At 55.6% G+C, this 24,950-nt stretch overlaps 1 protein-coding gene across 10 annotated transcripts in view; it reads left to right on the forward strand.

Moving 5' to 3' along the window:
- Nucleotides 1-24,950, forward strand: part of SBF1 (SET binding factor 1) — an 83,682-nt gene that overhangs the window by 5,083 nt on the left and 53,649 nt on the right. For all 10 annotated transcript variants that reach the window (XM_068169708.1, XM_068169716.1, XM_068169717.1 and 7 more), the window contains exon 2: nucleotides 21,034-21,119. In XM_068169708.1, the coding sequence (XP_068025809.1) occupies nucleotides 21,034-21,119 (86 nt within the window). The remainder of the gene's footprint in view (nucleotides 1-21,033; nucleotides 21,120-24,950) is intronic.

A 24,950-nucleotide genomic window follows, 5' to 3' on the forward strand; every position in this document is an offset into this window, starting at 1 on the left:
GTGGAAGGACTTCAGGGAGATTTCTGTTGTCTGCAGAGGTGAATCCCCAAACTGGTTTGGGAGGGAAGGGATCTTCAGAGCTCTCATGGTGGTGGTGGCCTTGTGGAAAGGGACCTTCAAAGGTCATCCAGTTCCACACCCCTGCAGTCAGCAGGAACATCTGCAGCTAGAACTCAAAAGTCCCTCTGTAGCTTTCCCGTAGACCCTCTTTAAGTCCTGAAAGGTCACCAAGAGCTCTCCCTGGAGCCTTCTCCTTTCCAGGTTGAACAACCCCAACTCTCTCAGGATCTCTCTGTGGTTTGGTGAGAACACAGCTGAGAGGAAAGAGAGAGAAGCTGGAGCAGGGTTTGGTGGGGCTGGCTGGAGGTGCTGGGACAGTGGAATCCATGGTGTCTGCTGGGGGTTACAGCTGGCATCTACTGATGTAGTCATCCTGAAGGGAGCTGGTCCTCCTGCTTCATGATGACCACTGGAAGCCTTCAGCTCATCTGGCAGGATGAGAGAAAGCACTGTAGATCTTGAAGACAGCTTTTGTCTGGCTGTGAAAGTGGTCTCCTCGTGGTGGAGTGTGAGACCCTCCAGCTGGACAGTGGGACCATGGGCTTGGCCAGTGTCCCATGGTGGAGTTTGCTTTCTGGAGGCCCCTTCCACGAGGAACTGGAGAAGAACCTGACAAAACTCAAGGGGAGTTTGGAGCCCCCAAGGCTCTGACTGAGCCATTGAGGCTCTGCTGGTCTTCACCACTGGTCTTCACTGGTGCTGCTGGGACCAGCTAAAACTCTGAGAGGAACCTCATGAAGTTCAGCCAGGGCAGGGGTAGGATCCTGCACCCATGGAGGAACAACCCCCTGCAGCAGTACAGGGGAAGGGTCACCTGCTGGGAAGCAGCTCCACAGAGAAGGACCTGGGAGAGCTAGGGGACAGCAGGGTGACCATGAGCCACCTATGTGCCCTTGTGGCCAAGAAGGCCAAGGGTCTCCTGGGGGGCATGAAGAAGAGTGTGGCCAGCAGGTCAAGGGAGGTTCTTCTGCCCTTCTGCTCTGTCCTGGTGAAGCCACATCTGGAGAACTGGGTCCAGCTCTGGGCTCCCCAGTTCAGGAGAGCTACTGGAGAGAGTCCAGTGCTCCAACAGGTCCATGCTCTGACAGGTCCATGCCTCTCCAGAGCTGAGGACTCCAGAACTGGCCCCAGCACTGCTGGTGGGGGCTCAGCAGAGCAGATAGTCACCAGATGGTCACCTCCCTCGGGTCGATGGCTTCTTGTGCTGGCAGGCTCTGGTGGCCCTGTTGCTGGCTTGTTCTCCTGCTGTGGTTGCACCCATGGCATGCACGGTGACGTCAGGCTAGGTTTGGATGCCTGCTCCCTGCCAGAGCAAGCTCTGTGGAGAAGCTGTGAGCTCCCTCACCACTTCTTCTTGCCTTCTGCATCTTTGGGTGGCTGCTTCCTGTGGCTGCTGGAGCTCAGCTGGGCTGCACCTCCTGCCAGCCTCTCCTGGAGGTGCTGGGGTGGCTGGAAACCCTGCAGATCTCTCATGTGCTTGACAGCTCCCAAAGGTCACTGAGTGGGATGGTAGCTTTGAAAGGGTCTAAATATGGCATGTGGTGAAGTTCTCTGTGGGCTCACCTCCACCAGGTGGAAACCTGAGTAGGACAGGGTGGAAAGTTCCCTCAGCCCCATCATGGTGGGGTCCAACCTTTGTCAGGTTGGCCTGGCCAGCCCAAGGGGTTCCATCAGGAGAAAACTGTTGGCTGTGAGGGTGGTGGAGCCCTGGGGCAGGCTGCCCAGAGAGGTTGTGGAGTCTCCTTGTCTGGAGAGCTTCCAACCTCACCTGGATGTTGTGATGCTGGGCAGGCTGCGCTGGGTGCCCCTGCTGGAGCAGTGGGGGTGGACTGGCTGAGCTGCAGAGGTCTCTTCCCACCACCATGCTGGTGTTCTGGAATCATCCTGTTTCTAGGAGCCCAGAGGACTTCATCCAACCCAGTTTTGCAGCTGGGAGGTTTGGAGGAGGTGGGATGGGACAGGTGGTAGAGGTGAGACATGAGGCGGAGCACGATGGAGAGGCCCTGCAGGTTGCTGCTGTGTTTGTGAACCCTTTTTGGATGAAGATGATGCAGCAGGAAGTTCTTTGGGGCGGAGAGCTCGAGTCTCTTGGGTTGAGGCGAGCTTGGCTTGTGGGCAGCTGTAGGAAGTGGAGCAGAAAGCTGCTCGTGGTGCTTATCTCCTCTCTCTCTGCAGCATCTTCCTCCCTAGAGCAGAAGGCTCCAGCATGAGCTGGTTGCCCCAGGAGCGTTGGTTTTCATGGCCAGGTTGAGTCCTCATCCCTTCCAAAGATGAACCATGCTGGCATCCAAGCCAGGAGAAGGTTCAGTTGTCCTTCTGCAGGTGCTGAGCTTGTGGTGAATTACTGCAAGATGTCCTGGTTAGGCTGTTGAGGAGTGCTGGGCCCATAGGGCATCCTCGTGGTCAACCTCAACCTCCCCTGGGGCAACCTGAGGTCTTTTCCTCTTGTTCCATCACTTAGGAGACAACCTTGATGCCCACCTGGCTCCAAGCTCCTTTCAGGGAGTTGTAGAGAGCCAGAAGGTCTCCCCTCAGCCTCCTTTTCTCCAGGCTCAACAGCCCCAGGGCCCTCAGCTGCTCCTCACAAGTTCTCCAGACCCTTCCCCAGCTTTGTTGCCCTCCTCTGGACCTGCTCCAGCCTTTCAATGTCCTTCTTGGAGTGAGGGGCCCAAAACTGACCGCAGGATTGCAGCTGTGGCCTCATTCATGCCCAGCCCAGAGGGACAATCCCTGCCCTGCTCCTCCTGGCCACGCCGTTGCTGATCCAAGCCAGGCTGTTGGTGGCCTTCTTGGCCACCTGGGCACCCTCCATGGCCTGTGTCCCACCCTGTGGGAGCCCTGGGGTGGGTGGAGAGTGGCTGAGTGGAGAGTGTGGGGCAAGTGTGCTGCAGTCACCCCCAAAGAGCAGATCTCTTTTGAGTGAGTGAAACTGGAGGCTGGTGATTAGCTTCAGCTTCCTCTGGAAGGAGTGGCTGTGGTGCCATCAGAGGTCCCAGCGAGGAGATGGCTCAGGAGCTGTGCTTAGAGAGGAGCTGAAGCTGGGTTCTGCTGGGTTTGGGCATCGTGTGGGGTGGCTGTTGGGGAGGAAGCAGAAGGAGGCCACTTTGGACTTGGCTGGCAGCTGCCCTTGGTTGTTGCTGTGGAGGTGATTAGAAGCCAGGAGAGATTAGCTCCTGGCTGAGCTCGATGAACTTAGGAGACCCAGTTAGGAAGGAGGTCAGGCACTGCGTGGTGGAGCCTGGGTGTGCCAAAGACAGGCTGCTGCAGCTCACCTTCTGCAGCAGGGAAGGGACCTGTGCTGGTGATCATCACCAGGAGTGGTCACCCAGGAGCTTAGGGGCTGCATCTGGTGATGTGTCAGGTGTTTGTGTGGGGGAGGAGGAATACCTGCCCCACCACCCAGAGGAAGCCACAGGCAGATGGGAGTGAGCATCAGAGCAGGCTCCAGCAGATCCATCCACATGTCCTGCTGCTTGGCCCATGCTGGAGGAGAAACAGAGGCACCTCAGCTGCTGTGGTGGATCAGAGAGTCAGGGAATCATGGGGGGTTTGGGTTGGAAGGGACCTTCAAAGGTCACCCAGTCCAAACCCCACTGCAGCCAGCAGGGACATCTGCAGCTAGAGCAGGCTGCTCAGAGCTCCAAAGAGCCTGACCTGGAATGGTTCCAGGGATGGAGCAGCTCCCACCTCTCTGGGCAACCTGGGACAGGGTCTCACCACCCTCATGGTGGAGAACATCTTCTCTCCAGTCTGAATCTCCTCATTCAGTCTAAGTCATCATCCCTTGTCCTGTCCCATCAGACTGTGCTCAAAACTCTGTCCCTGTTGTTCTCCCAAGACCTGCAAGGCCACCAGAAGGTCACCCTGGAGCCTTCTCTTCTCCAGGCTGCACAACCCAAGCTCCCTCAGCCTGGCCTCACAGCAGAAGGCTTCCTGCTCGCCCATCATTGCTGTGGCCTCCTCTGGCCCCACTCCAGCAGGTCCATGTCTCTGCTCTGGTGGCCTGGGCTGAGTGTCCATGCTGTGAAGGTGGCAACCAGAAGCACTGCCCTGGTCTCTAGGGGTGCAAGAAGAAAAGTGTGGCTGAGAGGTTGAGACAGATTCTCCTCCTCCTTTCCTCTGCCCAGGTGAGGTCACAGCTGGAGAACTGGGTCCAGTTCTGGACCCCCTGAGTTCAAGAGAGACTGGGAGCTACTGGAGAGAGTCCAGTGAGGGCTGGGAAGATGCTGAGGTCCAGAGAAGGGCAACAAAGCTGGGGAAGGGTCTGGAGAACTTGGAGGAGCAGCTGAGGGACCTGAAGGTGTTGAGCCTGGAGAAAAGGAGGCTGAGGGGAGACCTTCTGGTTCTCTGCAACTCCCTGAAAGGAGGCTGGGGCCAGCTGGGCAGCAAGGTCTTCTCCTGAGTGACAGGATAAGAGGAAATGGCTTCAAGTTGCCCCAGGGGAGGTTGAGGTTGGACATGAGGAGCAGTTTCTGTCATCTGAGGGTTGTCCAGGCCTGGCCCAGGCTGCCCAGGGTGGTGGTGGAGTCCCCATCCCCAGAGGGGTTTCATCTTGTGGAGAGGTGGTGCTGAGGGCCATGGTTTGGTGGGGCCCTGGCCGTGCTGGGTTGATGGTTGGACTCTTTGATCTTAAAGGCCTCCTCCAGCTCAACCCTTCCTGTGATTTCATGATCACACTGCTAAGGCTGTCCAGATCCTATCACCACACAGCTTAGGTGGACCTCCCCAGGACAAGGGTCCTAACCTCTGTTTGAATCTTGGCCTTTTCAGAGGAGGTTTTGCCCCAGAAGCTGGCTCCTGCTTGCTGAAGACCCTTCAGACGCATCTGTGGGCACACCTTGGCTCTTTATTCTGCAGAGGGAAGATCTCAGGTGGCATCATGCCAAGGAGAATCAGTCTGATGGGTCATCTGCCACGGACTCATCCTGGTGGGATGAAGGGAGCTCTGCTGTTCCTCCTGAAATGGAGACGCTGTGGAGTTGTTGTTGTTGGGCAGAGTCATGAGACCAGCATTTGATGGGAGCTCAGGAGCCTCATTCCTCTGAGTCATTCATTGGAGACATCTGTTCCCAGTTAGGATGTGGTGGGAAGTGCTGGAGAAGCTGCTGCTGCTCTTCAGTCGTGGAGCAGCTGAGAAGTTCTGCCAAGTGCTGAAGCAATCATGGTGTCACCTGCTCTCCCAGGCTGCTCCAGCCAGGGTCTTCTGGTCCTCACCATGAAGGTGCTGTTGGCTTTCATGAAGAGTTAGTGAGGTCAGTCTTGGGCCCTTCAGCCTTTCAGGCACAAACTGGAAGCCAGGAGGTTCCACTGGAAGAGCTTTGTTGGCTGTGGGGGTGGTGGAACCCTGGAGCAGGCTGCCCAGAGAGCTTGTGGAGTCTCCTTCTCTGGAGAGCTTCCAACCCCACCTGGGCAAGCTGCCATGGGTGACCCTGCTGGAGCTCTGGATGAGCTCGAGAGGGCTCTTCCCACCCCACCATGCTGGAATTGTCTGTGTTCATCCTGTATCCACAAGCTTGGAGCTCAGCAGGACCAGCTCCATAGGTGACCCCTTCTACACCACCTTGGCTGAACACCACATGAGGACCAGAGTGAGCTTTCCAGCTCAGATGGACCCAAAGTGGGTTCCATGGGGTGGGCATCAGTGATGGGAGCTGGGCTTCAGGAGTTCCTCCTTCCGAGCTGGTGCAGACCTGCCTGTGGAGGGGGTTGGAGCAGCTTGGAGGTTTCCAGCTGGGTCTTCACAGAAGCATGTTTCTAAAGCTCTGCTGTGAGGACAACAGCAGGACTTCTCTGGAGCATGGTGGCTGTCAGATTACTGTGGTGAAGAGTTCTGTGCTGCAGCTCTTGTGGGTTTGGTTTGTCCTGGGGGTAAACAGCAGTAGGCACCTCTCAGTCCTGGAGCTCCCCCATCCCTACAACCTCCCTGGCTTCATGATCCTGGCGGGATCCAACCTTAATGATGATTCTGTGATCAGGGAGTGGAAGAGGTCTAGGAGATGGCAGGCAGAGGTTCTCTAGTTTTGGACTGCTCATAGAGTGCATCTAGCAGATGGAATATTGCATCCAGTTTTGGGCCTCCCAGTTCAAGAGGGACAGGGATCTGCTGGAGGGAGTCCAGTGGAGGGCTACCAGGATGACTGAGGGACTGGAGCACTGCTCTGTGAGGAGAGGCTGAGAGGGGTCAAGAGGAAGGGGGCAGGCTCTGCTCAGCTGCACTCTCTGATAGGACAAGAGGCAGTGGATATAAACTACAGCACAGGAGGTTCCAGCTCAACATAGAGTAGAGTAGGGTAGAGTAGAGTAGAATAGAGTAGAGTAGACCAGGTTGGAAGAGACCTTCAAGATCATCTCGTCCAACCTATCATCCAACACCACCCAAACAACTAACCCATGGCACCAAGCACCCTGTCAAGTCTCCTCCTGAACACCTCCAGTGATGGTGACTCCACCACCTCCCCAGGCAGCCCATTCCAATGGGCAATCACTCTCTGTGTAAAACTTCCTCCTGACCTCCAGCCTGAGACTGTGTCCTCTTGTTCTGGTGCTGGCTGCCTGGGAGAAGAGACCAACCTCTGCCTGTCTACAAACCCCCTTCAGGTAATTGTAGACAGCAATAAGGTCACCCCTGAGTCTCCTCCTCTCCAGGCTGAGCAACCCCAGCTCCCTCAGCCTCTCCTCATAGGGCTTGTGTTCCAAGCCCCTCACCAACTTTGTTGCCCTTCTCTGGACTCGTTCCAGCAAGTCAACCTCCTTCCTAAACTGAGGGGCCCAGAACTGGACACAGGACTCGAGGTGTGGCCTAACCAGTGCAGTGTACAGGGGCAGAATGACCTCCCTGCTCCTGCTGGCCACACTGTTCCTGATGCAGGCCAGGATGCCATTGGCCCTCTTGGCTGCCTGGGCACACTGCAGGCTCATGTTCAGCCTACCATCAACCAGCACCCCCAGGTCCCTCTCTGCCTGGCTGCTCTCCAGCCACTCTGACCCCAGCCTGTAGCACTGCATGGGGTTGTTGTGGCCAATGTGCAGAACCCGGCACTTGGATGTGTTCAATCTCCTGCCCTTGGACTCTGCCCATCTGTCCAGCCTGTCCAGGTCCCTCTGCAGAGCCTCTCTACCCTCCAGCAGATCAACTCCTGTCCCCAGCTTGGTGTCATCAGCAAATTTACTGATGATAGACCCAATGCCCTCATCCAGATCATCAATAAAGATGTTAAAGAGCACAGGGCCCAGCACTGATCCTTGGGGCACACCACTAGTGACTGGCTGCCAGCTGAATGTGGCACCATTCACCACCACTCTCTGGGCTCAGCCCTCCAGCCAGTTCCTAAACCAGCTCAGAGTGCTGCTGTCCAAGCCATGGGCTGACAGCTTGGCCAGGAGTTTGCTATGGGGGACGATGTCAAAGGCCTTGCTGAGGTCCAGGTAAACTACATCCACAGGCCTCCCCACACCCACCAGGCGGGTCACCTGATCATAGAAGGTGATCAGGTTGGAGGAGGAGGAGGAACTTCTTCACTGGGAGGACATGCTGAGGTCACACATTGCTTCTGCCTGGTCCAGATCCTTGTGCTGTTGACCAAAGTCTTGTTCCTGGCCTTGTTTGCTGTTGTCACTCTGAAAAAAGCCCAACTTCTGTGGGTTGAAGAGGCCTAAAGGGGAAGCTGGGGTTTTCTGGGTGGCTTTGTAAACCTTCAGCTGCCTTCCCTTATATGGACACAACTCCTGCCCTCACCTGGCCACCATGGAGATGCTGTGGTGGTGAGGAGGATCTGAGAGAGCAGTGCCAGTGCTGGCTGAACCAGGAGGAACCACCATGACTGCTGGGCTCTTGGTGGTGTCTCCATCCTGCTCAGAGAGGTGGTGGAGTCACCATCCTTGGAGGGGTTCAAAAATCAAGTAGATGTGGCACTTGGGGACATGGTTTAGTGGACATGGTGGTGCTGGGTTGATGCTTGGACTTGATGACCTCATGGTTTAGTGGACATGGTGGTGCTGGGTTGATGCTTGGACTTGATGACCTCGTGGATGAGAAGCTCAGCTGAGACTGGATGTAGGATCACAGTATGGGTTGAGTTGGGAGAGACCTTGAAGGTCATGGAGTCCAACCCTTACCAACCCTTAGCCAGGTCACCACCAAACCATGGCCCTCAGCACACCTCCATGGCTTTGAAACAGCCTGGAGGGATGGGGACTCCACCACTGCCCTGGGCAGCCTGGGCCAGGCCTGGACAGCCCTCAAGGGGCAGAAATTGTTCCTCATGTCCAACCTAAACCTCTCTTAGGGCAACCTGAGGCTGGTTCCTCTTGTCCCATCATATAGTAGAAGATCTTGATGCCCACTTGGCTCCAGGCTCCTTTCAGGGAGTTGTAGAGAGCCAGAAGGTCTCCCCTCAGCCTAATTTTCTCCAGGCTTAACACCCCCAGGTCCCTCAGCTGTTCCTCACAAGTTCTCCAGACCCTTTTTCTTCTCCAGACCCCTCCCCAGCTTTGTTGCCCTCCTCTGGACCTGCTCCAGCCTCTCAATGTCCTGCTTGGAGTGCAGAAGCTGAAGGCTGGAGGACAGCTGTCTCTTCTCCACCCAGCTGGTGCTTTCAGTTCTCCTCAGCACCAACCTCTTCCTGCTCTAGCCTGGGCTGAGCCTGGCTCATACCAAGAGGTTCCTGGAGGAACCATGCTGCTGAACTTCTCCTGAGCCTTCCAGCTCTTTCTGAGTTACCCATGAGCTGGCTTCTGCTTCTTGAGTGTCTTCCTTCTGCTGGCAAGGAAACCTGGAGGTGAGGGTGAATGAGCTGCAGGTCTTCTCCTTGAACATCTTCAGCTAGACCAGGTTACTCAGAGCCCCAGCCAACCTGACCTGGAATGGTTCCAGGTATGGGGCATCTCCCACCCCCTCTGGGCAACCTGGGACAGGGCCTCACCACCCTCCTCATGAAGAAGACCTTACTTCTCTCCAGTCTGACTCTCCCTCTTTTAGTTTCAAACCATCACCACAGGTCCTCCTCAAAAGTCTGTCCCCATATTTCTTCCACGCCCTGAAGGGCCACCAGCAGGTCTCCCTGGAGCCTTAGCCTGAAGAGCCCTAACTGTCCAGTGTGTCCTCCCAGCAGAGATGTTCCATCTTTAGCTTTCCACCCCCATGGACAGCAGGAGCTGGGCCCTCCTTTGTTGTGGCACTCTGGTGATGGTCATCCCAACATCTCCCAGGTCTGGGAAGAGGAGGGAGGGATGAGGAGGAATGGGGTTGTCCTCTTCATGATCATGAAGAACTGGCTGAGTCTGGAAGGAACTGCAGTTGAAGGGAGTCCTTAGTCCTTGGTTGCTCTCTTCTGTGCTGCTGGATGTTGAGTTCCTTCTTGAGCCTCCTGACTTTAGAGAAGAGAATCAGTCACAGAGTGGTTTGGGTTGGAGAAGACCTTGAAGATTGTGAAGTCCAACCCTCACCCCACCACTGCTAGGCCTGTGGTGGGGCAGGAGGAGCCACCATGGGGCTGTTTTTAGACCTCAAGTAAATGCTGGTGTCCCAACCCTGTAATTATGGGGACTGGGATCCAGAGCTCCACTGGGAGGCAGCTGGAATTTGCCACCAGGTAAAAATAGATCATGTTCCTCCCCAAAGCTCATCTGGTGTCTCCACACATGGCCACAGAGCCACCAGTGGGACAGCCACCAACTTCCTGCCTTATGTCACCGATGGTGTGGCCAGCAGGAGCAGGGCAGGGATTGTCCCCCTGGACTGGGCACAGATGAGGTCACACCTGGCAGCCTGGGGCCAGTTTTGGGCCCCTCACTCCAAGAAGGACATTGAGGGGCTGGAGCAGGTCCAGAGAAGGGCAACAAAGTTGGGGAAGGGTCTGGAGAAGAAGGAGAAGGGTCCAGAGAACTTGTGAGGAGCAGCTGAGGGGCATGGGGGTGTTGAGCCTGAAGAAAAGGCTGAGGGGAGACCTTCTGGCTCTCTGTAACTCCCTGAAAGGAGCTTGGAGCCAGGTGGGCAACAAGATCTCCTAAGTGATGGAACTAGAGGAAATGGCCTCAAGTGGGACCAGGGGAGGTTTAGTTTGCACATGAGGAGCAGTTTCTGCCACTCGAGGGTTGGCCAGGCCTGGGCCAGGCTGTGCAGGGCAGTGGTGGTGGAACTGCAGCCTGGCCTCACAGCTTCCAACCCTTGGATCACCTCCATGGCCTCTTCTGGCCCTGCTCTAACAGGTCCCAGCATTGCAGGGATTGCTCTCCAGCCTGGATTGCCAGCAGTGGTGGCCCCCACCCGTGTTCAGGACCCTGCCCTTGGCCTTGTTAAACCTCCTGAGCTTCTAAGGTGTGACATCTCAGGTCCATGGTGATGGAGGCCTGCTGTGAAGCTCCCTGGCTGGGAAGGGGTGTTGGGAGCTCACTTAGCAGATGGTAGTGACCATGATTTGGGGGCTGTGGTGGTTTGGGGTGGGGATGGATGCCCTGTGGAGGCTCTGATGGTTGAGTCAAGCTCAGAGATGGTTCTGAAGGGCTTGGCAGGAGGACTTTCAGCCCTGGCAGCTGCAGGTCCTTTATCTGTGTCTCTATGCCAGGAACCTTCTGGCCCCACCAGCCCTTTCCTGGGCCCAGCTCTTGGAGGCAGCTGGAGATGTTTAGTTTATTTTGGTTTAATGACTTCCTCTTCTGCCTGAGGTGTTCCCCAAGAGAAACACAACTTCTGCTGGCATCTGCTCCAGGAACTGGAGACCTTCCTGATGCAGGGACCTGCCCCATCAGCCTGGGCCCTGCCCAGGCTTCTCCAGAGTTGCCATTTGGTTCTGTGCTGAATCTGCTCTGCAGATCTGTGCCCAGGAGGCTTTGATCCCTGGGGATTTATTCCATGGATCAGTTTTGGGCTCCTCACTCCAAGAAGATCATTGAGGGGCTGGAGCAGGTCCAGAGAAGGGCAATGAAGCTGGGGAACGGTCTGGAGACTTGGTGAGGAGCAGCTGAAGGATGTGGGGGTGTTGAGCCTGGAGAAAAGGAGGCTGAGGGGAGATCTTCTGGCTCTCTACAACTCCCTGAAAGAGGAGGCTAGAGCCAGGTGGCCGTTAAGGTCTCCTCCTAAGTGATGGTACAAGAGAAGATTGCCGAAGGTTGCCCCAGGGGAGGTTTAGGTTGGCCATGAGGAACAATTTCTGCCCCTTAAGGGTTGTCCAGGCCTGGCCCAGGCTGCCCAGGGCAGTGGTGGAGTCCCCATCCCTGGAGGGCTTTCAAAGCCCTGGAGGTGTGGTGCTGAGGGCCATGGTCTGGTGGTGCCTTGGCAGTTGACTGCTGGGTTTAGTGATCTTGAAGGTCTCCCCCAACCAAAACCTTTCTGTGCTGTGACTCCTTGGTTCTGTTCTGTGTCATCCTGGAGCTGAGGTGTCTCACTGAGATGAGACATCCTGACCTTAGTTTGGGAGTGAGTCAGAAGAGGTTTGAAGGCGGTGATGACACCCTGGGGACAGCAGCAGGACCTGGAGAAGAATTTGGGTGAAAACAGACTAGCAGAGACCTCTGAGGGAGGCCAACTCCATCTCCTCCTTCTTCAGAGCCTTTCATTTTAAGTCTTCTATAAATATCTCCCTACCAAGTGGCTCCTTCAGAAGCTGCTCCAGGAGTGGAAGGGCTGTGTTGGGAAAGCTCAAGTGGGTCCTCACCACCAGAAGGTCCTCAGCTCCTCCAGGATGGTTTATCTGACCCAAGCAGGGACTGTTTTGTCTTCTTCTAGGAGATGTTTCATCACCTTGAGGGACTTTCCTAACATCAAGCTGATCCCGTTCTGACCCGTGGCTGCTTGCAGACAACTTGCTTCCTCACCCAATTGGACCTTGAGTCCCATCCCAAACTGTTTGTCCTCCTGATGGTTATCTTCTGGTGTTTACAGAGTCAGATGTGGCCCTCAGACATCTCCAGGGTGATCACCAAACACACAATGAGGTCATTTTTTCCCCCTAAGATGTTTGGTTTATGAAAGCCAGGAGGAGAATTTGGGTCTTCTGGGTGGGACTTGGTCTTTTTATAGTCTTCTGCCTTAAGACTCTACCTGAAGGGAGGCTGTAGACAGGCAGAGGTTGGTCTCTTCTCCCAGGCAGCCAGCACCAGAACAAGAGGACACAGTCTCAGGCTGCGCCAGGGGAGGCTCAGGCTGGAGGTCAGGAGGAAGTTTACACAGAGAGAGTGATTGCCCATTGGAATGGGCTGCCCGGGGAGGTGGTGGAGTCACCATCACTGGAGGTGTTCAGGAGGAGACTTGACAGGGTGCTTGGTGCCATGGTTTAGTTGATTGGGTGGTGTTGGATGATAGGTTGGACGTGATGATCTTGAAGGTCTCTTCCAACCTGGTCTGGTCTATTCTATTCTATTCTATTCATCAAAAGGACCTTTGGAAGAGGTGGGACTTTATTTAGAATAAACCTTTATTTAGAATAAACCAAACCAGGTTGGAAGAGACCTTCAAGATCATTGTGTCCAACCCATCAACCAATCCAACCCACCCAAACAGTTAACCCATGGCACCAAGCACCCCATCAAGTCTCCTCCTGAACACCTCCAGTGATGGTGACTCCACCACCTCCCCGGGCAGCCCATTCCAATGGGCAATCACTCTCTCTGTGTAAAACTTCCTCCTGACCTCCAGCCTGAACCTCCCCTGGTGCAGCCTGAGACTGTGTCCTCTTGTTCTGGTACTGGCTGCCTGGAAGAAGAGACCAACCTCTGCCTGTCTACAACCTCCCTTCAGGTAGTTGTAGAGAGCAATAAGGTCACCCCTGAGTCTCCTCTTCTCCAGGCTAAGCAACCCCAGCTCCCTCAGCCTCTCCTCATAGGGTTTGTGTTCCAAACCCCTCACCAACTTTGTTGCCCTTCTCTGGACTCGTTCCAGCAAGTCAACCTCCTTCCTAAACTGAGGGGCCCAGAACTGGACACAGGACTCGAGGTGTGGCCTAAGCAGTGCAGTGTACAGGGGCAGAATGACCTCCCTGCTCCTGCTGGCCACACTGTTCCTGATGCAGGCCAGGATGCCATTGGCCCTCCTGGCTGCCTGGGCACACTGCAGGCTCATGTTCAGCCTACCATCGACCAGCACCCCCAGGTCCCTCTCTGCCTGGCTGCTCTCCAGCCACTCTGACCCCAGCCTGTAGCTCTGCATGGGGTTGTTGTGGCCAATGTGCAGAACCCAGCACTTGGATGTGTTCAATCCCATGCCGTTGGATTCTGCCCATCTGTCCAGCCTGTCGAGGTCCCTCTGCAGAGCCTCTCTACCCTCCAGCAGATCAACTTGCTCCATCAGCCTTCTCTTGTCCTGCAGGGCTTGCTGCTGGCTGCATATTCCAGGGCTGGAAGGGACCTCAGGGATCATCAAGTTCCACCACCCCTGCCATAGGGGGCTCAAACCTGGTTCAGATGTGGTCCAAACCTGGGCCACAAGTGAGGCTGAGGCGATGGCGCTGCTGCGTGGCGGCCCTTCGGTTAAAGGCAGGGTTGAGCTTTGACTCTTCCCAAGTTCCTTCTCCTGCCAGGTTGCACCACGTGGTGAAGGAGGTGGTGTGGATAGGTTGAGCAGGTGTGGGTGAGCTGGCTGGAGAAGGTCTGGCTGAGTTGTTTGTGTGGCTGATGTCTGCATGTCGCCGGTGGCCGTGGGCCGAGGCTCTGGGGGAAGGCCTGGGCCGGTGGCTGCTGTGGTGGCCTGGGAGGAGACGTCCAGCCTCCAGCCCAGCCCCCCACATACAGCCCCTTTGTTCTCCTCCATAGACAACCCATTCTTGGTGCTCCTCCTGAGGAGGGAACAGAGGGGGCATTGTCCTCCCAGCAGACATTGGTGGTGTTGTTCTGGGGTGGCTTTGGTGGGACAGGGTGAGGATGGGCTAGCTGGGGTCACTTTTGAGACCCTCCTCCTGCCTTGTGTCCACTCCTTGATGTTCAACCTCCCCAAACTTCTCCATGTTCTTGAGAGGGTGTCCACAGGCCAGTTCATCCCAGCTTCTCCACTCCTGTGGCTGGTGACTCCAAGTTGTCTTTCTCAGCAGGACAACGTGGTAAGTCCTCTCCTAGCAAACTTTGAGGCTGATGGGATAGACACAGAAGCTTCTGTGTGAAGGTCACTCAAGGGAAGATCTCAAAGGTGTTTCTCATAGTGAGAATGTAGAAGGGGTCAGGTCTGGAAGGTGGCCCTGAAATTGCTCTGCTGGGGTGAGGTGGGATGGGCAGAACAGGACAAGTAAGAGCCAGTGGTGACCTCGCCTGATCTGGGTCTGGCCAGGAGTGAAGCTGCAGGAGAAGTGAAAAAGTAAGTTGGGTCTTCTGGTTGAGGAGCTCCAGAGGAGCCCTGAGAGTTTGGTGGAGCTCTGGGATGTGGACAAGTGGCCAACACACAAGGATGGGCCAAAGTGGGACCCTGCTGAGGTGCCCCAGGTGGGACCCAGCTGAGGTGTCCTCCAGCAGCTGTTTGGGAGAGCTGGAGGTTGTTGTCTGGAGCTGTGGTCACTTTTCCCCTCTTGAAGGACATTTCCCTACAAAATGGATTCCACTGCAGGGAGGAGGAGAGAAGATGTAGGAGAAGGGGTGGTGGCTTCTCCACCATGACTGGAAGAACTCCGAGGAGCAGAGGCTGAGAGCCTTGTGGCTGTTGAGCATGGAGAAAAGCAGTCTGAGAGGGGATCTGCTCAATACCCAGGTTTGAGGCAAGAGGATGGGGCCAGACTCTTCCCAGTGGTGCCCAGTGACAGTGCAAGGCCCAAACTGGAAGCCAGGAGGTCCCACCTGAAGGGCACCTGGCTGAGGGCTGAGCTGGCAGCTCCACCAGGCCTGGTTGATGCAACATCTCCTGCGTCTTGCAGGGCGGTGGTTGCCCAACCACTCCTTGAACCTTCAGGGGTTACATGGATGGGTGCTCGTTCCAAGAGCACCATTAGTGACCTCCAGAGTCCAGGTGCTTGATCTGCATCTTGCTGGAGAAGGCTTTGGGTAGGGTTTGGCTAGGTTCCATCTCTGACCGCAGATCTGAGCGCTAAGTGCTCTTGGCAGAAGGTCCAGGGCCTCTGGCAGGTTGTGTGCCATGGCTTCCTGCCTTGTGGGTTGGAGCTGTTGTGCTTGAAGCTGCCTCAGGAACTCTGCTGGGTGCTTTGGAGCATGAAGTGGTTGGTGATGCTTGAAACCACCTCAACTTGGAAATCATTTCTGCTTGGCCCCAAGCGGCTCTTGGAGGCACCCAGCCGCAGCTGGAGGCACCCAGCAGCTCTTGGAGGCCTCTAAGAGCACTCCAAAGCCATGCTGAAGTTGAGGTCCATCTGGGGTGAGCTACCAAGCCATTTCCATCTCTGAAATGATCTCTCTGCTCTCCTCTGGAAGAACTGGAAAACCCTCAGGGTTGTCACCTCTGGAAGCTGTTGGTGAAGCAAGGCTGGAGAACCTCTTGCTTGTGTGTTGAGAGCTTCCATGCTTTGTGTTTCCCTCAGGTTTGGAGGTTTGGGGGTGTGGAAGCCATGGCAGATCCTGCAGGGGGGCTGAGGTTTGGACTCTGTTGCTTGGAGGAATGTCTTCTGTGTTGTCAGAGACCTGAGAACGGAGCTTCTGGCTCCACAGAGAAGGTCCAGCTCCTGGAATCATCCAACCATGGAATCATTTTGGTTGGAAGAGACCTTTAAGATCATGGAGCCTGACCATTAACCCAGCATTGCCAAGAGCTGCAAGAAGAAGGTGGAGAAGCTGCTGCAGGGTTGGGTTTCACGTTGGTCAACCTCTGTGGTGTCCCTGGAGTGGGAGCAGCAGCTGTGGTGATGCTTGTTCTACAGCTGCAGTGAAGCTGGGGAAGGGTCTGGAGAACTTGTGAGGAGCAGTTGCAGGACCTGGGAGTGTTTAGCCTGGAGAAAAGGAGGCTGAGGGGAGACCTTCTGGCTCTCTGAAAGGAGCTTGGGTGTCAAGGTCTACTCCCAAGTGACAGGAGAAGAGGAAACAGCCTCAGGTTGTTCCAGAGGAGGTTGAGGTTGGACATGAGGAACAATTTCTGCCCCTTGAGAGTTGTCCAGGCCTGGCCCAGGCTGCCCGGGGCAGTGGTGGAGTACCCATGCCTGGAGGGCGTTTGAAGCCCTGGAGACGTGGTGCAGAGGGCCAGGGTTTGGTGGTGCCCTGGCAGTGCTGGGTTGGTGGTTGGCTTCCATGAACTCTAAGGTCTCTTCCAACCAGGACAATCCCATGGTTCCATGCATAGTGGACAGCAGCTGGGTGAAGGTGCCAGGGCAGGGGGACACCTCTCTGCAGGAGATGGGAACCGTGCTGGCAATGTGGCTGTGGCGGGGTTGAGGAGATGGAATCCTGGCTCAGTCTTTTGCCAGGCCATTCACTCCAAGCTCCTCCTGTCCCATCACTGAGGGAACACAGAGAGGGAGGGCAGCAGCATTCCACTTGACCACTGTGACCCCAATGACTGGAGAAGAGACTGTTCTACGAGACCATCCCCAGTGCTTGCCCAAGAGTTGAGGTCATCTGCTGGGGTCGTGTCAGCTGAGTGTTGACTTGTGGCTTATTTAGAGTTTCCTGCCTGATGATAACATCTCCTGAACTTCCAAATATAGCAGCAGGCCAACTGGGGACCATCCCAGCAGCGACCAGGTGTCACCTCCAGCCCTGCTGGCAGGGAGGCAGGAAGGAAGAGGTCAGGAGAAAATGCTGAGATAAGGTCCATGCTCCCAGGCACAAATGGAACAAAACTAGAAGTGGGTAGGTTCAGATTGGATGTTAGGAAGAAGTTCTTCCCCATGAGGGTGGTGAGACACTGGCACAGGTTGCCCAGGGAGGTGGTGGAAGCCTCATCCCTGGAGGTTTTTAAGGCCAGGTTGGATGTGGCTGTGAGCAACCTGATCTAGTGAGAGGTGTCCCTGCCCATGGCAGGGGGGTTGGAACTGGCTGATCCTTGAGGTCCCTTCCAGCCCTAACAATTCTATGATGGGACACAGCCAGCCAGGGGCTTGGGTGCTGCTGGGCTTGATGGTGGGAAATTGGAAGGCGAGGAGGAGGACACCTAAATGTGAAAAGGGCCAAGTGGGTTTGAGGTGGCTGAAGTTGATCAGGATAGACATAGCCTATGGACCACTAAATAGCATGGCTTGGAGAAAAGCCAGGTGAGAGGCTTCCTCATGATCTGAACAGCTCTTGGAGTGGTTGTCATGGTTGGGTTGAGGGCAGTCCAGGGCTGGGAAGCTGCTGAGGGGCATGGAGCATCCCTGTGAGGAGGAAAGGCTGAGAGCCCCAGGGCTGCTGAGCCTGGAGAAGAGCAGCCTGAGAGGGGATCTGCTCAATGCTCAGCAAGAGCTGAAGGGTGAAGGTCATAAAGATGTGGCCAGACTCATGTCAGTGGTGCCCAGGGACAGGACAAGGAGCAATGGGCACAGACTGGAACCCAGGAGGTTCCATCAGGAGCAACCTGTTGGCTGTGAGGGTGGTGGAGCCCTGGAGCAGGCTGCCCAGAGAGGTTGTGGAGGCTCCTTGTCTGGAGAGCTTCCAACCCCACCTGGCCATTGTGACTGGGCAAGCTGCTGTGGGTGCCCTGCTTAAGCAGGTGGGGTGGACTGGATCATCTCCAGAGGTCTCTCCCCACTCCCACCACTATGCTGGGATTGTCTGTGGTCTTGTATCTTGCAACCAAGACAGTGTGAGTGGAGACTGGTTTGGGTTGAAGGCACTTTCAGAGGTCATCTATGGTCAGCAGGGACATCTGCAACTGGAACAGGTTGCTCAGAGCCCCAAGCAGCCTGACCTGGGGATGAGGCATCTCCCACCTCCCTGAGCAGCCTCGGCCAGGGTCTCGCCACCATGGAGCAAACCATTGTGGAAGGCCCTCACCAAGAGCAGGCTGTTGGAGATCTGTGATGCCAGCCCATCTGGAAGGACTTCTGTTGTCTGTGAAGCTGCAACCACATTGGTTGTGCTCAGAGGAGGAAGATCTGACTCAAGAGGCTTGAGCAGGAGTGCCTGGGACCTGTCCATGGGGGCGACTTAGTCAACTTGACTCTGTTTTTGGTAACCTGACTCTTATTTTTGGGCAACCTGGCACTATTTTGGTCAGCTTGGGTGCCTTGACTCTTTATTTTCGGCCCTGACCTTTCCATTTTGGGCCTCAAACTGTAAGTGGCATCTTCTCTGTTGCTAAATCTGCTAAATCCAGCTGTGGTTGGCTGGTGATGAGCAGAGCGGTGGGAAGAGGTCCTGGCTGCTCAAAATAGTCCTTGAGTGGTTCATGCTTGCTCCTGGTGAGGTTCTTCCTGTTCCTCCACTCCATCAGCAGTCCCAGGGCTGATGCAGGAGGGAGACTGGTGGCCCCTGTGTGGGGGAAAATAAGGCATCAGTTTGAGGGACCAGAGATGTGGTCACCTCCTGGAATGATCTAGGAACCTGCTCAGGAGGGCTGACAGGGACCGAGGTGGTCCCACCTCTCTGGTGCTGCTGGTCCTTGGCCTGTGGTGTGGGCACAATGATGGACTCACAATGGTTTAGGTTGGGAGGCACCAGAATGAACCTCCTCCAGATCTCTCAAACTTCAGCTTGATCCACTGGAGCAGGGCTTCAGGATGTGGCCAGTGCTGAGGTGCTCCTCCAGCCTGGCAGGGTGCTATGGTTGGAGCTTGTCCAGAGAGGGAAACAAGGCTGGTGAGAAGGGTTTGGAGAACAAGAAGAAGGGTCTGGAGAGCTGGTGAGGTCACACCTTGAGTCCTGGGCTCAGTTGCAGGCCCCTCACTCCAAGAAGGACATTGAGGTGCTGGAGCAGGTCCAGAGAAGGGCAAAGAAGCTGGTGAAGGGTCTGGACAAATTGTGATGAACAGCTGAGGGCCCTGGGGTTGTTTAGCCTGGAGAAAAGGAGGCTGAGCTGGAGGCAGAGCAGGTTTCTGCTGGTCTTGGTGTGGCTGGAAGTTCTCCAGCTGTGGGCCAGGCTCCAGGTGCTGGAGGCCACGTGGAAGCAGAAGCTGAAAGTAAAACCAAGCTGTGATGTCATTCTTCTGGGAAAGCATCAAGTGAAGCTTACAAGCAGTGGCCTCAGCATCTGCTGCTCCTGTGACCTCTGGGGTGTCACACAAGGAAGGAAGCTTGGGCTTGAGAAGGCACCTGCCACACCTTCTGCTTGTCCTGTTACCTTCAGATGGCTGTGAGGGGGTGGTGAGATGCTCCTGAGGTGCTCCTGAGATGTTTCCTCTTTCCCTTGACCATTTTCCCTGTGGGGTGTGTGCCTCAGTCCAGAAGAGGGCGAGAGGCTCAGTTCTTTTGAACATTCCTCTGCTATGAAATTAGAGGCACAAACGAGGCCAAGATAGCAGCAGCCCTGAGGCTACTCATTAACAGCATGAAGTGGATGGAACAGAAGAAGGCAGAGAGAGAGAGGAGAAGACAGGGAGAGAAGTGGAGAGGAATTATATAACCATATCCCCCACCCCCCCAAGACAGTTTGGGCCTGTGGAGGAAGGCTGCTGCAGCTTTGGTGTGGAGGAGATGCTGGGTGTGTGGAGGAAGGCTGCTGCAGCTTTGGTGTGGAGGAGATGCTGGGTGTGTGGAGGAAGGCTGCTGCAGCTTTGGTGTGGAGGAGATGTTGGGTGTGTGGAGGAAGGCTGCTGCAGCTTTGGCCTGGAGGAGATGTTGGGTCTGTGGAGGAAGGCTGCTGCAGCTTTGGCCTGGAGGAGATGTTGGGTATGTGGAGGAAGGCTGCTGCAGCTTTGGTGTGGAGGAGATGCGGAGGAGATGATGGGTCTGTTGAGGAAGGCTGCTGCAGCTTTGGTGTGGAGGAGATGCTGGGCCTGTGGAGGAAGGCTGCTGCAGCTTTGGTGTGGAGGAGATGCTGGGCCTGTGGAGGAAGGCTGCTGCAGCTTTGGTGTGGAGGAGATGCTGGGTCTGTTGAGGAAGGCTGCTGCAGCTTTGGCCTGGAGGAGATGCTGGGTCTGTGGAGGAAGGCTGCGGCAGCTTTGGCTCCTGCTCTGCTGCCTCCAGGCTACATGGTGATGTCTTTTCTCCTGTGTCTGTCCTTTTCTCTCAGGGTGGCATTGCCCAGGTCTTTTCCTTCTCTCCAGCCAGTAGTTGCTCAGGTGTTTTATACAGTTTTTCAGTCCTTAGGTTTGTGTGCAGGTATTGTCCCCCAGGAAATCTTCCTGTGTACTCCTTGTGTTTGTACAGGGCTGAGGAGGCAGCGGGGCCTCCACCACCTCCTTCTCCATTTACCTGCCCACACACAGAATACACACCAGGGGCCAGGTGGGGAATCCATTGTCCTCTCACCATCCTCCCTTGCTGGGGTACCTGATGGGTAGAGATGATCTTGTCTTATGCACATTCCAGAGAGTATCTTTAGCAGTGGCTAAAGAGAAGAGAAGGCTCCGAGGTGACCTCATTGTGGCCTTCCAGTATCTGAAGGGGGCCTACAGGAAGGCTGGGGAAGGACTTCTCAGGATCTCAGGTAGTGATAGGACTAGGGGGAATGGAATGAAGCTGGAGGTGGGGAGATTCAGGCTGGATGTGAGGAGGAGGTTCTTCACCATGAGAGTGGTGAAGCCCTGGAATGGGTTGTCCAGGGAGGTGGTTGAGGCCCCGTCCCTGGGGGTGTTTAAGAGCAGGCTGGATGAGGCTCTGTCCAGCCTGATCTAGTGTGGGGTGTCCCTGCCCATGGCAGGGGGGTTGGAACTAGATGATCCTTGTGGTCCCTTTCAACCCTGACTGATACTGTGATACTATGATCTGCCCAATATGTCCAGGGCAGCTGCAGTCTGGTGAGCAATCTTTCTCCTTTGTTGGGGCACATCTCAGTTCATGAGACCATCACAAGGTGATTTGCATCCAGGATTTGTAGACAGGATCCCTACAGGGTGTCTGGAAGGTGCATCTTTGGCGCTGCCTATGTCCCTTGGAGGGGCTGGCAGAGTACTAGAGCTATCCTGGTGTCAGTGGAGGTTGAGGTGTGGTGGAGCTGTTGGCCAGGTCCCTCCTCTGACCGCTCTCTTCTCTCTGCAGGGAGCGGGGATGGCCAGGGACAGATCCTGCAGCGCTTCCCGGAGAAGGACTGGGAGGACAACCCCTTTCCACAGGGCATCGAGCTGGTAAGTGGGCTGCCCCTTGCCATGGGTGCCACCACCACCTGGCCTTGGTGACACTGTGGCACTGTGGGGTCTGACCAGGGGACATCATGCCAGAGGCTTTCCACCTGACCTTCAATGCTCTGGAGAGCCATGGGACCCGGTGTGGCCACCTCCCAGCAGAGCTGGCCTAGGGCTGGTTCTTCTCCTGGCCACTTTGGTCCCCATCCTTGTCCTCCAGGATGAGCTGTCTGGGGTCTCATAATCCCAGCTTGGAAGGAGCTCAAGGATCATCTGGTCCAAGGTTTCCTGGCCAAAGCCTGCTGTAGACAAGCTGGCCCAGCCCCTGGCCCAGCTGACCCTTGACCCTTTAGATGTTGGGTCACAGGCAACCCCAGCTTGGTGGGGTGAGAAGGGACCTCTGGAGGTGATGCAGTCCCCAGCAGGGTCAGCCACAGCAGGTTTCCCATGTCCCCCCAGTGTCCAGGTGGGTTTGGAAGCTCTGCAGAGAAAGAGACTCCCCAGCCTCTCTGGGTAGCCTGCTCCAGGGCTCCTCCACCCTCAAAGCCAAGATGCTTCTCCTCATGATCAAATGGAACCTCTGATGGTGAGAAGGTCTCTCCTGAGCCTTCTTTTCTCCAAGCTGAACAAACCCACTTCTCTCAGCTTTGGATCCCAACCCTTGGATATCTTTGTGGCCCTTATCTGGACCTTCTCCAGCCTTGTCCACATCTTTGGCTGCTGGAACCCTTCCTGGAAGAGCCACACGGATGCAGCCTCAGTAGAAATAGCTCCACCATGACGAAGAGCAGGACTTGGACCTCTCCCAAGTGCTCCCTGGGGCAGGTCTGGGTGTGCTCTGTTTGCATCCACCCAGCCAGGAGGTTCCTGGGCTCTTGGGTCCCTACTCCACCCCTCTGGACACATCCGCCTGCTGCTGGGAAGCCTTTGAGGTTGGGCTCCTTGCTGGCTCAGACCCAAGAAGGACCACACCCAAGCTCCTCAGGCTCTGGGTGGCTTCTTCCCAAACCAGCTTTTAACTAGTTGTGGCCAAGAGAATTGTCCTCCTCCAGGTGGAAGTTCTCAAACCCTTCCCTGCTGCTGCTGAGTAGCTCTGAAGGAGCTGAGTTGATGCTCCACTGGCAGACAAGTTGGGTGGGTTGGGCTGCTGGTTGTCCATGTCTCTTTGTCACCACTCAACTGAGCCCTCTCCTGAGGTGCTCTCCTCCTCCTGAATTTCTTCCTAGCTGATAGGACAAGAGGCCACACCTGGAATCTTAGGTTTTGGGCTCCTCACTCCCAAGAATATTGAAGGGCTGGTGCAGGTCCAGAAAAGGGACACAAAGTTGGGGAAGGGTCTGGAGAACATGTGAGGAGCATCTGAAGGACCTGGGATTGTTGAGGCTGGAGAAAAGGAGGCTGAGGGGAGACCTTCTGGCTCTCTACAACTCCCTGAAAGGAGCTTGGAGCCAGGTGGGCATCAAGGTCTTCTAAGTGATGAGAGAAGAGGAAATGGCCTCAGGTTGCCCTAGGGGAGGTTCAAGAACAATTTCTGCCCCTTGAGAGCTGTCCAAGATGCCCAGGACAGTGGTGGAGTCCCCAGACCTGGGGGGATTTCAGAGCTGTTGGAGATGTGGTGCTGAGGGCCATGGTTTGGTGGTGCCCTGGCAGTCAGCTGTTGGACTCCATGATCTTGAAGGTCTCTTCCAACCAAAACCATTCTGTGATTCCATGACTACAAAAGGAAGACATGGACCTGTTTGAGCAGGTCCAGAGGAGGTCACAGAGATGATCCAAGGGCTGGAAGCCCTCTGCTGTGAGGTCAGGCTGAAAGAGTTGGGGTTATTCAGCCTGGAAAAGAGAAGGCTCCAGGGAGATCTTCTGATGGCCTTTCAGTGCTTAAAGAAAGCAAGGGACAGACTTTTGAGCAGGATGTGTAGGGACAGGACAAAGGTTGATGGCTTGAACTCAGTGAGGAGATTCTGACTGGAGAGAAGATGTTCTCCACCACGAGGGTGGTGAGACCCTTGCCCAGGTTGCTCAGAGAGCTGCTCCATCCCTGGAACCATTCCAGGTCAGGTTGTTTGGGGCCCTGAGCAGCCTGCTCCAGTTGCAGATGTCCCTGCTGACCGCAGGGGGGTTGGATTGGATGAACTTTGAAGGTCCCTTCCAAGCCAACCTCTCCTTGATTCCACAATCCCATGTCCCAGCTACCCCTAATCCAGCCACCCTGGGCGTGAGGGCTGCTGGAGGAGACATCTGCGGCCCGGGAGGGGAGGCCGCTGCAGGAGGAGCCAGGCTGACATCCTGTCTCCTTCCCCCAACCCCAGATGTTTGTTTTAGGAGTCACTCTAGGGCAGAAGCTACAAATTCCAGCTCCCTGAAGCCACTACAAACCTTCCCCCAACCCACCCCCACCCCCAAAATAAAAGGCAGGAGAAAAGCTGTTGAGTAGAAACCTATTGACAGCTTCCCTATCCCACCACAGCGGTCTTCATCTGAAGCTGTCTTGATGTCAATCAGTTCTGCCTGAGAACTTGTGGGAAGGCTCAAAAAGCCACCAGCAGGACCTCAGGGGCTTCCATTGTTTAAATTCCAGGGATGTTTTTGGTTGAAGCAGCAGGGGTTTGACCTTCAGGAGGTCACCAAAAAAAAATGCAGCTGTCCTCTTTATTTTTTGGGCCAGTTGCCAAAGTCCTGTGCAGCCAAACAGGAAACACCACCAGAAGAAGACCAAAACAAACAATGTCTCAAAATGGAGCTTTGATGAGCACGTGATGGGACGAGGAACCAGCTCAGTGGTGGCTCCAGCCAGTGCTCAGCCTGGTGCTCAACCACACTGGATGGTGCCTACCTCCCACAGCTTGGTGGCCAAGCACCCAGGAGAAAGTAGAAGGGTGAGGGTGGTCATCAGAGGTGAGTCCAGCTCCACAAGATGATTGCTTCTGGTTGGGTAAAAGGAGGACATTAACAGAGTTTTGGAGAAGAGGTCTTGTGAGGAACCATCTCAGGGGCCTGGGGTTGTTGAACCTGGAGGAAAGGAGGTTGAGGGGAGACTTTCTGGCTCTGGGCAACCTGTTCTAGGTACAGATGGCCATTGAAGGTCCATTCCAACCCAAACCAAGCTGAGCCAAACCAGGGTCTGTGGCCACCTCCACCCACTTGTTGGGACTGCCCACATTTCATGGCCTCATCCAGAGCTGGTGTCACCTCCATCCTGTGTAATGGTGCTGGAGAACTTCCATCTGGCCTGTGGCTGTTGGAGGTTGGCCATAGGATACCCCCTGTGGTGTTCCCAGCAAAGCTCTCAGGTCAGGATAACCCAGCAGGCAGGGGCTCTGCTGGCACTTGGACATCAGGGAATCATGGGATGGGTTAGGTTGGGAGAGACCTTGAAGGTCATGGAGTCCAAACCTGAACCCAGCACTGCCAGGGCAACACCAGACCATGGCCTTCAGCACCACATCTCCGTGGCTTTGAAACCCCTTCAGGTTTAGGGACTCCACCACTACCCTGAGTAGCCTGGGCCATGCCTGGACATCAGGGGGTTGTAGAGAGCCAGAAGGTCTCCTCTCAGTCTCCTTTTCTCCAGGCTCAACAACCTTATGTCCTTCAGCTGCTCCTCACAAGTTCTCCAGACCCTTCCCCAGCTTTGTGTCCCTTTTCTGGACCTGCTTCAGCCCCTCAATGTACTTTGGGGAGTGAGTGACCCAAAACTGACCCAGGATTCCAGGCTGGACGAGGCTCTGGGCAGCCTGCTCTAGTGTGGGGTGTCCCTGCCCATGGCAGGGGGGTTGGAACTGGGTGATCCTTGTGGTCCCTTCCAACCCTGACTGATACTGTGATACTGATACT

Source organism: Melanerpes formicivorus, unplaced genomic scaffold (assembly GCF_026170545.1).
Source record: "Melanerpes formicivorus ecotype bairdi unplaced genomic scaffold, bMelFor1.0.p_v2 SCAF_3, whole genome shotgun sequence".
In the NCBI taxonomy this organism is placed as follows: Eukaryota; Metazoa; Chordata; class Aves; order Piciformes; family Picidae; genus Melanerpes; species Melanerpes formicivorus.